Source organism: Vigna radiata, chromosome 6, assembly GCF_000741045.1.
Source record: "Vigna radiata var. radiata cultivar VC1973A chromosome 6, Vradiata_ver6, whole genome shotgun sequence".
In the NCBI taxonomy this organism is placed as follows: Eukaryota; Viridiplantae; Streptophyta; class Magnoliopsida; order Fabales; family Fabaceae; genus Vigna; species Vigna radiata.
This window is the reverse complement of record NC_028356.1, coordinates 32,052,001-32,064,768: the sequence shown is the minus strand read 5'-3', so window position 1 is coordinate 32,064,768 and position 12,768 is coordinate 32,052,001. Positions and strand designations below refer to the sequence as shown.

The following is a 12,768-nucleotide window of genomic DNA, read 5'->3' as shown; positions in this document are numbered from 1 at the left end:
AATTCAAAAACAAACCTAAAAAGTGAATAAATAAGTTTATAATATTGATAATATTGTGTCATTTATCCATTTATATATAAGATTAAGTCTTGAATAGATAAATTTATAATATTTTTTCTCTCTTTAAACATCTTTTTGTTTATTCCCATTTATAATACAATAAAAAGTGTTAACTAATAATATTGAAAAACAAAATAATAAATAATTAAATAAAACTAGGTGGATTGTTGACTCAACTCGGCTTATCACAGGTTCAACCTAGATGAACCGGGTTCCAAGTGAGCTGGGTTGAAAATTAGCTTGAATACAAATTTTCATTTTTTTCAAAACCAACCCGACCAAAACCCATAGAGAGTCAAGTTGACCCGTAGGTTCCAACCTATTTTGACAACACTAATTTTAAATTAATTATCACATAAAATTTGACAATATAATAATTATTATTAGTAACAGTGACAATTAATTTACTTTTACTGACATATATTGTAACAATTTGTTATTATTACTTTTACAAAAAATATACTAATGATAAAAATTGTGGCTTAATGTTTTGGTAGGTCCCTATTTTCATCCAAAATCTCAAATAGATTCTTTTTTTTTTCGACGTCTCCTTATTTTTGTAAAATTGAATCAAATAGATGCTTGTCGTCAAATTGGACAAAAGTTGTTTAGGAGGCCCTAACGTGACATGATGTCAGTATACTTTTAATTGACGTGACATGTTGTTAGTATACTTTTATTTGACGTGGTAGTAAAAACCTAATTGTGAAGTAAAAACTTGGTGGTCGGCCTGGAGTTTGTCCTAAACGTTAGAGCCTCCTAAACGGTGTTTGCCCAATTTGACGACAAGCCTTTATTTATGTGCAATTTTACAAAAATAAAGACCCAATTGAGACGCTGAAAAAGAAAGGGATCTATTTGATATTCTAGACAAAAATAGAGATCTACCGAAAGATTAAACCTAAAATTGTCATTATTTTCTTACATATTTATCATATTTTATTATTATTATTATTATTACACAAAATTAATAGTAACAATTATTTTTATCACAATAAAATTTACTTTTAGTAACATTTAAACTTATTGTTACAATTATAATAGTGACATTAGTTTTAGTGACAGTTTTGATATAGTCACAATTACAAACATATTTTTATGTTTTAGTGATGAATATTTATATCACTACAATCAGTTTTTTTTTTTTTTTATGTAATGTGTATAAATTAAAGAAAAATATGGATGAGAAAATTTTGTAATTATGTTAAATATTTAAAGAATTCTATCATACACTATAATTCTACTAAATTTTGCTATTGGAAAATTAGAAGGTATATATTTTCTACTACTTATGGATTGTTAGTTATTAAGATTATGCTGGAAGGGTAGTGAGTTTTTGAATATCATAATTTTGTAATTTGTAAGTTGGTTTAGTAGTTTAATGCCACAAAAATTGAAACTATTGGGTATTGTTCTGTCATAAATGTAAGATTGTTATGCTTGATATATTTAAGTTGCAGAAAAATAATGTCATCAAGCAGGGTAATTTACCATTTGTCATATTAGTGTCACTTTGTTTCATTCTCCACCATACCATGTCAAATTCTTTCAACTAATTAAGGTGAAAATGTGAAGTTGAGTCAATGTTATAAACTCATATTTAATATAATGATTCAACGTTAATATTCCGGTGAAAAGTCAGTTCAAAAACACACCTTGCACATATTCCGAATCAAAGGAGCATTTTGCACATTAAGTAAAATATGTCTTATTTGAAACTAATAAAAATTGTTTTGACTAAATGATATTTTAGAATCAACATTAATTTTAGATTTTATGTAAATCTAAAAAAAGTATTTAAACCATATCCAATCTAAATTTAAGTAATTAAATTGAATTTAAAATAATAAAAATGGATTTAAATTTGAAACGAATTAATTAAAATAAACTTCAGGTAATTTTCATCATTATTTTGAATTGGAATTGAATATTTGAATTATTTTTATGCCCCAAACTAAAGAAATAATTAACATTGTATAAATAGTACGTGTGAGTAGTCCAAAACCTTCAAAAAAGGACAAAAAGTGTTGCTTTAAATTCTTCAAACCTAGGGAACTTTAGTTTTAAGCTTACAAACTAGTAAAGACAAGAATTCATATTATTTTGATAACTGAGTAGGTGAGTTTGTTGGAGATATTTTTGGTTTCTTTAATTTGGCACTGACCTACATTAGCATCACTGTTTTTCATTTGATATAATGAATCTGTGAGGACTGCAACATCAGTGCCCACACAATGAATGCAGTGAATGAAGCCAAAACCACAAAAACAATGTCATGCCTTTTCACCATAGAGACTATACTTTGTCCTAATAATAAATAATACTTAATTCAACCCACAAACTTAGACTCACAATAATATATAAATAAATTTTGTCTGATAAGTCACCTTTCACAAACGGAGAAGACAATTTGTGGTACTTACGCACTTACTTTTCTCCAATGTAACTTGAGCAATGTTGACATTATCGAACAAAACCTGGTGTTATGATTCTAGACGGTTGACCTTTATTATATTGGTTACCTTGTCAAATTTTGTTTCCATCTGTTTGATCCATTGCCCCAACCAAATATACCCACCAATTGCAAGATTCAATTCAAACTTCAACAAAACCTACCTCACTACAGTTTCAAGACAACATTCCAAAATATAAACACCCACGTCTCGATATAAAAACCTCATTCAACCATCCACACCTTCTTACGACAAAAAATGTCCCTCCAAACACTCATTTTCACACCCCTTTTGCTTCTATTCATCACTATCCATTCTCACGCTCTTCTCGACCCTTCTAATCAGAAATTTGCACCATGCAAGGGAAGTGTTAGAGCTGCGTATTGGCCTTCGGGTGATGACCTTTCACCTTCTTCCATCGACACAAACTACTACACTCACATCTACTATGCTTTCATCCAACAAGATCCTCAATTTTTCCACCTTAGCGTCACCGAATCCGAGAAAAAATGGATTCCACAATTCATCAACGGCCTCCGCCACCGTTACCCGCCTGTCAAAACTCTCTTGTCGATTGGCGGAGGTGGCAGCAACTCCACCGCCTTCTCCCTCATGGCCAGCACCCAACACAACCGACAAGTGTTCATCAACTCCACCATCCACGTGGCGCGCCAATTCGGATTCGACGGTCTCGATTTGGACTGGGAGTTCCCAGAAAACGAGGTCGACATGTCCAACCTAGGTATCTTGTTTCGTGAATGGCATCAAGCTATAACATTGGAAGCACAAGCTTGCAGAAAACCGCGTCTCCTTTTAACCGCCGCTGTTTATTACGCTTCCACCATTAAACTTATCGGTAATGGGCCAAGAACATATCCGGTTCAGGCCATTCGCGACTACTTGGATTGGGCCAGCCCAATGTGCTTTGACTACCATGGGACTTGGGACAATTTTACAGGCTTCAATGCTGCTTTGTATGATCCAAACTCCAACATCAGTACCCGGTACGGAATCGGGTCTTGGATCGGAGCGGGTGTGCCCGGGCATAAGTTGGTTATGGGTTTACCATTATACGGACGGGCATGGGCGCTCCAAGACCCGAATGTTCATGGGGTCGGAGCAGAGGCTGTTGGGGAAGCCACTGATACTGATGGTACAATGGATTATGATGAAATTCTAGTGTTCAACAAAGAAAATGGTGCCACTGTTGTGTACGATGATGTAGCCGTGGCTTTTTACTCTTATGCGGGTACTACTTGGATCGGGTATGATGATGGAGCCTCCATAAAGAGGAAGGTTCAGTTTGCTAGGGCTTGGAGCTTGAAAGGCTATTTCTTTTGGGCTCTCGGAAAGGATAAGGATTGGAGCATCTCAAGACAAGGTAACTCACCATTCTTGTTCTTGTTAGCATATATTTTCATCTTCTTTGTTTCTAATTTAGCCTAATATGTTTCTTTTTCTTTTCAGCTTCAAATGCATGGGGACATTGATGAATCCACCATAGTGTTGTTTGACTAGATAAAATTTCACATGAATCAGAATTTCATTCGATCCTCGTATTAGGATTATGGTGTTCCCTTACTTTAATAAGAATGCCATTGTAACATTTTTTAGTACTTTGATTATGTACCAACAATGAATGAAAAATATATTTCAAATTTCAACTATTTTGCATGAGTTCATCCAATGCAATTTTTTTGCATTATTTTAAAGGTTATTATCAAAATTTGTTCCTCAAAAAGATAGAACCAACCAGAATAAGAGATGGATAAAAATATTTAAAACTGATAATGCATTTTAATGTCTTAAACGGTTGATATAAAAATAAAACAAACAAAAGCATTTAATACATTCAAATCAGAATCTGAAGAGGTTTATGTTAAAATAAATAGAAAACAGTATATTTCAGTTACATTCAGACTTTGTTCAATATAAATATTGTTGTAAACAGTCATTTGAGAATAATGAAAAATTTTTGAGTATTATACAGTTATACCTGAGTGTCTCTTTGTGTGTGAGTTTAATGTTACTTATTGTGTGCGTCTTGTTCTTCGGTGAACGGTGTGTGTGGTGGCCTGAGGTTGCATATGAGTGGAACCTTAGCAGAGCGTCCAAATTACGCCCTTCTTTCTCTAAGTCTCGAACCTTCTTTCATTTGGGCAGCTTCTCTCTCTGTCACATGTGCCTACTTCTTTTAACTTCAGAAAAGGTTATTAAGGGTATTTTGACGCTTCTGCCCCTAAGTTTGAATATGGTATCAAGAGCATAGGTTGTTTTCCTGGGGTGTACTGAGGTGGGTGCTGAGTTGATATCTGGAGGTGTGTGTATCCAGAAATGCATAAAGAAGGGTTCTTTGGCTGTGTGTAGATCAAAGATTCATGTAGATTGTTGCAAGAGAGGATGGCTGGAATTGGAGGACTTCAGGGACCACAACCCATGTTTGATGGTAAGCAATTTGCTGATTGGCGGATCAAGATGTGGGTTGTGTTTGGTTTTCAGGATGTGTTGAAAGTCATTGAAGAAGGAGTGCCTGTGTTGAGTGAAAAGGCAACTCAAGAACAGAAGAAAGAACACAAGATACTCGAGAAACTGGATAGCAAGGCCATATTTTTAATGTATCAATGTGTAAGTCAAAAGATTTTCAACAAAATTTCTAATGCATGGAGTAGAGTGAAACTGTAGCTGTAACGCCCCGCCAACTTACAAGGACTGCCGACTGCCCCCACACATCAACACGAGTGTGCTTTGTCCTCACTCACACACTTTTCGAGAAAACTTCCCGGAAGGTCATCCATCCCATAATTACTCTAGGCTAAGCACGCTTAACCATGGAGTTCTTATGAGTTAGGCTACCGAAAAGCAAATGCATTTGTTGATATGAGTAGCCAAATCAATTCCTTTAAGTTATCCTTCAACTATATAGTCCCATACCTATACAGTCTCTAGATCCCTCTCATTCCGGTGTATGTTCGATTCGTCCACGTGCCACTTCCACTGGAAGTCTGCCAGGAGCCGCTCCTTGTCCATGCCTCTTGCACCGGCGATCACTCCCCATCCTCATTAGTGCCCGGGTGTCACATAGAGCCCCCATAATCAAGGTACCAAACAGTACTTTCTGGTTGTTCTTCATCAACATGAGCCATCAAAATTAATGCTTCAGAGTCTGAATTTTCCTCCTAGGCCAGATTAGCCCTCTTCTTGGATTTATTTTTAGCCCCTTCTCCATCCCAGCACTCTTTAGCATAGTGGCCATATTTCTGGCAGTTGTAACATTTGATTTTTTTTCTTGTCAAATTTCCACTCTTCATCTCCCTTCTTTGATTTCTTTTCTTTTCTAGACTCACTGGACTCTTCTCCTTACTGGTCCTGAGAGTTTTTCCCTTTCTTGCCTCCTTTACCTCCTTTCTTGAAGACCTTTTTCCCCTTCCACTGAGATCTGGCCTACAGGGCCTGTTCCTAACACTGTCTGCGTTCACTGAGGCGTAACTCATGAGCTTCTAATGAATGCAGCAACTCTTCTGTATCAATATTCTCTTTTCTTCGGGTTTCTTCAATAGCAACCACCACATTGTCAAATATGGGGGTTAGGGTCCTCGAAATTTTGTCTACAATATATTCATCTATCATCTTGTCACCACAAGTCCTCATTTTGTTCATTAACTCCTGTACTTTGTCAAAGTACTCAGTTACTGTAAGACCCTAAAAATTATAGAGCAAATTTAATTGGTGATAGTCCCTTGTTGGTTTAATGGTTGAGTTTTAATTTTTGCTTAATGAATAAATTATTTATTTGTTTTATTAATCTATTTAAATTTTTCCTGTAAGTTAGAAATTGTTGTGTTTTGCTTATTAATTATTTTATTATCATGGAGTCTGCGTGCTTAATGGAATTAAGATGTGGTGAAAAAAAAGTTATTGGTGGGGCCATTTTATTTATTTAAAATTCTGGTTAGTGAGAACGTGAAATAAACAAATAAAGGAGAATTAGTTTTTTTAGTAGTTTTATAAGTATCTTTGCCGAAAAGATAAAGGGGTGAACCGTTAAGATTAGTGGAAGTATGGACTATTAAAGTAGGGAAGTGAAGGAAGATTATATTACGTTCTGGTTATATAGTTTGAAAAAAAAAACAGAGAGAAAAGAGGGGTGCGTTGTGAGATAATGGCTAGAAAATCAAAGGAAATAGTTTGAAGTTATTTGAGGCAAGGAAGTGAGCTTGAAAGAGGTGAAAGTTTTGGCTGGTAATCTTGGGTAAAGAAAGGAACATAGGATCATCCAAGGTAAGGGAAGCTTACCAGTATTTTATGTTTGATGATTGATGTTCTTGTGTGAATCTTTGCATGATTTATATTGATATTACTTGCTGTTTAATCAAGATATGATATATCCGGTGACGAATGGTTTCGTGAATCCATATATTAATTTTGTTTGTGTACGGGGACTAACTATATTCATCAAGGTTATTGCATGCATGTACTAGTATGTTTATAAATGTTGTGCGGCTAAATTATGAATGAGTTTGGGTGTATCAGATGAGAAAACTGTTTCATATATTTCAATACTATGCTACATGCGAGGATGAAAATAGAACATGTTTGTGTGTAGTAAATGGGAGAGTCATGATTTCAGTTGAGTTTGCGTAAAGTGAATATATGCATAGATGTATATTGTATGAATTGAATGTAGGCCAATAGTTTTGTGTTCCGTTCTCAGGTTTCATTATTAAATGAATGTATGGAGTACATGGTGTATGGTGTTTTAAAAACTGTAAATGTGTTGTTGGGGTTGCAGTGGAAGGAAACTTAAGATTTCAGTTCGAGATGGGTTATCATAGTTATCATGGTTGCACTGATATAAGGTTAGTAACCCATGTGAAAAAAAAAATGCAATGGTGTGTATGGGGAGCGAAAGCTGAAGGGATGGATATTGGATAAGAGGAGGGCTAGATATAGATAATAGATGAGAGGAAGGATAGATACTGAATGAAAGAGAAATAATTTATTAGGTTTGAATCAACATTATGAGAAAAGTTTAGCTTTGAATTATATAAGGAAGAGAAGAAAGAAGAAACATAGAAAGGAAGTAGAAGTTTTCATTGTGGTTGATGGATGAAGAAAGAAATGCAGAGTGGAAATCTTGCAGAAAATTTGTATCTTGCATCGTTGAGGGATTGAGTGTATAAAGTGAGTCTGTAAAGAAAATATGGGAATGCAATGTATATAGGTGTTGAATTCATAATGGTGTCTGCAAAGTAAAATTTTATAGGACAATATTTATATGTTTTGAGTACAGTAGTATTTTACAGGTTTGGGGTGATTTTGGATGCTACCAATGTGAAAGTTAGATTTTGAAATGATTTTACTGGAAGGATTTATAGATAATATTATATTATATTAATCTGTGAATGATGATTTATTATATTAAATTATGAATTGACGTTTATGATTGAAGTTATATAATATTAGTTTAATTTTGTTATATCACAAGTTATAATTTAGTTACGATTCACGTGGTGATATATTTTAGTATAAGAATATTATATTGTGGTATTATGAGAATAATATTATGCGAATGAATAAATGATATTATATTAGAATAAAAGATAAAAGATATTTTATCCGGTGCAGAGTAGGTTAACATAAGAATTCTTTATATTTTTTTGTAAAGTATGGTTACGTGACTTGAATTTTGAAAGGATGTATGGCAGACGAGAGAAAATAAAAGCGTGGCTAAACCGATAATCTTGTTCGGCTGGTGTATGTATACGTGCATGAGTTTTCTGTATGACCAAGTAGTTTGGTATCTGTTTTTAGTTCAGTACCATATGTGAGTTATGGGCTTGGTATCTGTTTTTAGTTCAGTACCGTGAATTATGCTTATTTTCTTCTATATCATTTTAGCTATGATGGATTTGATACGAATGTATGTAAGGTGATTAAACATGTGTATAATATTTGAGCAGTATCACAAGTACTGATATATTTGAAATATGTACTCTCACCGTATTGGTGTAAAAATCGATGCAGTACCTTTCCTCTTGCGATAGGGTAGAAAGGAAGGTCTCTTCGTCTGTAAAAGGCGGTAGAAGAGACAAGGTTCGAGTGCCACTCTTTCCTCTTTCGAGAGGGTAGAAAGGGTAGGATGTCTCACTTGTAGGTTTTCCAATCGAGCTGAGTATAGTGCCCATTGTGAAAGTAGCGGAGTTTTTACTCATAAGTCTTGAGGAGCAGGGGAGATAGATCTGAAATTGCGGTGGAGGATGACTTGAACTATCCTGTTTTGGTGAACAGGTGTCTTGTTTTGGTGAACAGGTTTTATATGAGAGAGTACAAAGAGACAGTGTGTATCTTTTGTATTTATTGATTTTGGTGTACTTAATTGAATACATCATGTTAACCATATCACTTTGTTAATTAGTAATTGATGTGTTGATGTTGTATTTGAATATGGTAGCTTACCCTTATTGTTTGTGTGTGAATGTGATGATCGTATAACTCGTGTTGTTATACGGGAACAAATGTTGATACAGATGTTCCAGTTGATAATTAGAGCGGAAAGAAGTCGGGAATGGAATGGGGAAAGATTCTCTTTGTTTTTGAACATTTTCAGTTAAATTGAATTATGTTATTTTATTTTCAGTTGACTTGGAAATTACAAGTTTGTAATAAATTTCCTTTTAATGGGATTGTGATGGTTTATTATTTATTTCCTCAGTCTAAGATTTATATGAATGAATTATTTTGTTTTCGCTATCAAAAGAACATATTTTATTTTTCTCATAACTATCAGAAATGGGATGTTACACTCTACACATATGACTAGGAGAAAAGACTGGTTTGTGAAAATGAAGGAAGTGAAGCATGGGAAGATCAGGTTTGCTGACAACAGCAGCTTAAAGGTAGAGGGTTCTGGTAAAGTGGTGTTAAGAGGTGAAGATGACAAAGAAGTAATCATAGAAGAGGTACTATATGTACCTGGGTTGATGACCAATTTTCTTAGTCTGAGACAACTTTTACAAAAAGGCTACAAGATGAAGATGGAGGACAATTGCCTCAACATTTTCAATCAGAGTGGAAAAGAGGTTGTGCAGGCCCAGTTATCTCAAAACAGGACATTCAAAGTGGTGATGGAGGTAGTAAATCATCACTGTTTTACTGCAGTAGAAAGAGAAGAGGAATGGTTGTGGCATCACAGATTTAGGCACTTAAATTTTCAGGATCTATCTATGCTAAGTTAGAAGAAAATGGTGACTGGCTTATCACAGGTAGACATTCCAGGAATTGTTTGCAGAGAATGTGTTCAATGCAAGCAGACCCGAGGTAGTTTTCAGAGGTATTTACCACAGAAAGCTGTAGAGAAACTTGGAGTAGTGTATTCGGATGTATGTGACCCTATGCAAGTAAACACCTGGTGGCAGTAGGTATTTTTTACTTTTCATAGATGATTTGACCAGAAAATGTTGGGTTTTTTCTACTAAAAAGGAAAGGAAAGGTGATGCAACAGTTTCAGAAATTCAAAAATGTGGTTGAAAGACAAAGTGAAAAGAAGTTGAAAACTCTGAGAACAGATGGAGGATGAGACTATATCTCCACTGATTTCAGAGAGTATTGTAAGAAGGAGGGAATTGTTCATGAGGTTATTCCTCCCTACACGCCTCAATACAATGGGGGCAGCAGAGAGAAAATATAGAACAATCCTAAACATGGTTAGGTGTATGTTGAAGAGCAAGGGACTGCCAAAATTCCTATGGGGTAAGGCTATGATGACAACCACCTATGTGTTGAACTTGTCTACAACAAAGAGATTAAATGGATTTACACCTGAGGAGGCTTGGACTGGAGTGAAACCAGATGTTAAACATCTGAAGATTTTCGGTTCCCTATGCTACAAACATGTTCTAGAACAGTTGAGAAAAAAGCTTGGTGACAGGGGAGTTCCATTGATTTTGATAGGATACCATGTTACAGGTGGGTGTAAGCTATATGACCCTATGACAGGTGCAACTTCAGTTAGGAGGGATGTGAAAGTTGATGAAGCTGGAGAATAGAAGTGGGAGTTAGAAGAGAAAGAAGGACCAACCATTGAGTTGGAAAGTGAACCCACAACAGTTTTAGAGGCATGCAGGAAGGAGGAGAGTGTTAGGAAGTCTTCTAGAGTCACCCAGATGCCAACACATCTGAGAGACTATGATCTAGCCTATGATGCAACCATTTCATCAGAGGGAATCTTTGTTCACTTTGCTTTAATAGTAGAAGCAGAACCAGTGGAGTTTGAACAGGCTGTAAAGGATGAGAAGTGGTACAAGGCAATGCAAGAAGAACTTGGTTCAATTGAAAACAACCAGACATGGGAGCTGACAGAATTGCCTCATAACAAGAGACCAATAGCACTGAAATGGATTTGTAAGTCCAAAATAAATCCACAAGGTGTAGTGGTTAGGTACAAGGCCAGATTAGTGGCCAAAAGGTATTTGCAACAGGCTAGAATTGATTATGGAGAGGTGTTTGCACCTTTGGCTAGAATGGAAACAGTGAGATTGGTTGTTCCAATTGCTATGCAGAACAATTGGACCTTACATCAATTAGATGTAAAGTTTGTGTTTCTAAATGGAGACTTGGAAGAAGAAGTTTATGTTGTCCAGCCTCAAGGTTTTGAAGTCAAGAGACATCTTGACAAAGTGTACAGGTTGAAGAAGGCCTTATATGGGCTCAAGCAAGCTCCAATGGCGTGGAACCAGAGGATAGACGGGTTCATGAGTAGTATTGGGTTTGAGAAGTGTGCTTCTGAACATGGAGTGTATGTTCAATGGTATAAACAGAAGGGAAGAGAAGACATGTTGATTGTGTGCCTGTATGTAGATGATTTGTTGATTACAAGAAGCAGTGTTGAGAAAATTGCTAATTTCAAACTTCAAATGCTACAAAAGTTTGAAATGAGTGATCTGGGCCAGCTGAGTTATTTTCTTGGGATTGAATTCACCAAAACTGATGAAGGAATGTTGATGCATCAGTCTAGGTACGCATTGGACATGTTAACTAAGTTTAACATGTTTCGTTGCAACCCTGCTAATACTCTAGCATAAATGGGTGTTAAGCTTGAGAAAGATCCTGAAGAAGAAGCAGTTGATCCTACTGAATATAGAAGAATGGTTGGGAGCCTAAGGTACTTGTGTAATACGAGGCCATATATTAGCTATAGTGTGGGAGTGGTCAACAGATACATGCAGAATCCTAGAGTTTCTCATCTGAATGCTATTAAGAGAATCTTGATATATCTAAAAGGTACCACCAAGTATGGAATTGTGTTGCCTAAAGGTGGATCAAGAGGAGAGGTGGAGTCATTGCTTACTCAGACTCAGATTGGTGTGGAGACAAGGGTGATAGGAAGAGTACAACTGGATACGTGTTCTTTTTGGAAGGAGCACCAATTTCATGGAGCTCCACAAAGGAATCTATTGTAGCTCTGTCATCATGTGAAGCATAGTACATTATCGCGTATGAAGTCACTTGTCAAGCAGCTTGACTGGATTCATTGATGAGGGAATTGAAGATTGAAGTTGAAGGAAAGGTCAGACTGCTTGTTGACAACAAGTCAGTCATTGACCTGACTAAGCATCCTGCATCACATGGTAGGAGCAAACACATCGAGACACGTTTTCATTTCATCAGAGAACAAGTCAGCAAAGGGAAGCTAGAGTGGTATAGTGTAGATCCGAAGACCATACTGCAGATATACTCACTAAAGCGTTGAAAGGAGAACGCTTTCTAACACTTAGAAAGCAAATCAGAGTGAGAAAGCTAGAGATTGGAGCAGATCAAAAGGGAGAGGTCACGAAAACCTAGGGTTTTCGTCTTAGAGTGGAGATCGGCTCAAAGAAAGGAGTTTTCACGATTTTAATCGGTGAAAAACTTTTTCAAAGCAAAAGAAAGGGTTTTTACCGATTATTAATCAGCAGAAGAGGCAGAGGTTCGCCGGAGATGGAGTTTTTCACCGATCAATCAGTGAAAAAGAGGGTTTTCATCAAAAATTTGTTCTTTTACTGTTTTTGTTCAGGAGGAGTGTTAAAATAAAAAGAAAATAGTATATTTCAGTTACATTCAGACCTTGTTCAGTATAAATATTGTTGTAAACAGTCATTTGAGAATAATGAAAAATTTCTGAGTATTATACAGTCATACCTAAGTGCCTCTGTGTGTGTGAGTTTATTGTTGCTTCTTGTGTGCGTCTTGTTCTCCGATGAACGGTGTGTGTGGTTGC

At 35.8% G+C, this 12,768-nt stretch overlaps 2 protein-coding genes across 2 annotated transcripts; both read left to right on the top strand.

Moving 5' to 3' along the window:
* The first annotated feature begins 2,752 nt into the window (after positions 1–2,752).
* On the top strand, positions 2,753–4,206 carry LOC106764220 (acidic mammalian chitinase). Its single transcript, XM_014648466.2, has 2 exons — positions 2,753–3,894; positions 3,981–4,206. The coding sequence occupies exons 1-2, from the start codon at positions 2,772–2,774 to the stop codon at positions 4,001–4,003; spliced, it is 1,146 nt and encodes a 381-aa protein (XP_014503952.1). The 5' UTR covers positions 2,753–2,771; the 3' UTR covers positions 4,004–4,206.
* Positions 4,207–11,593: 7,387 nt separating this feature from the next.
* On the top strand, positions 11,594–12,261 carry LOC106763714. Its single transcript, XM_014647880.1, has 2 exons — positions 11,594–11,887; positions 12,061–12,261. Exons 1-2 carry the CDS (start codon positions 11,594–11,596, stop codon positions 12,259–12,261), a joined length of 495 nt encoding a protein of 164 aa, XP_014503366.1.
* Positions 12,262–12,768: the final 507 nt, after the last annotated feature.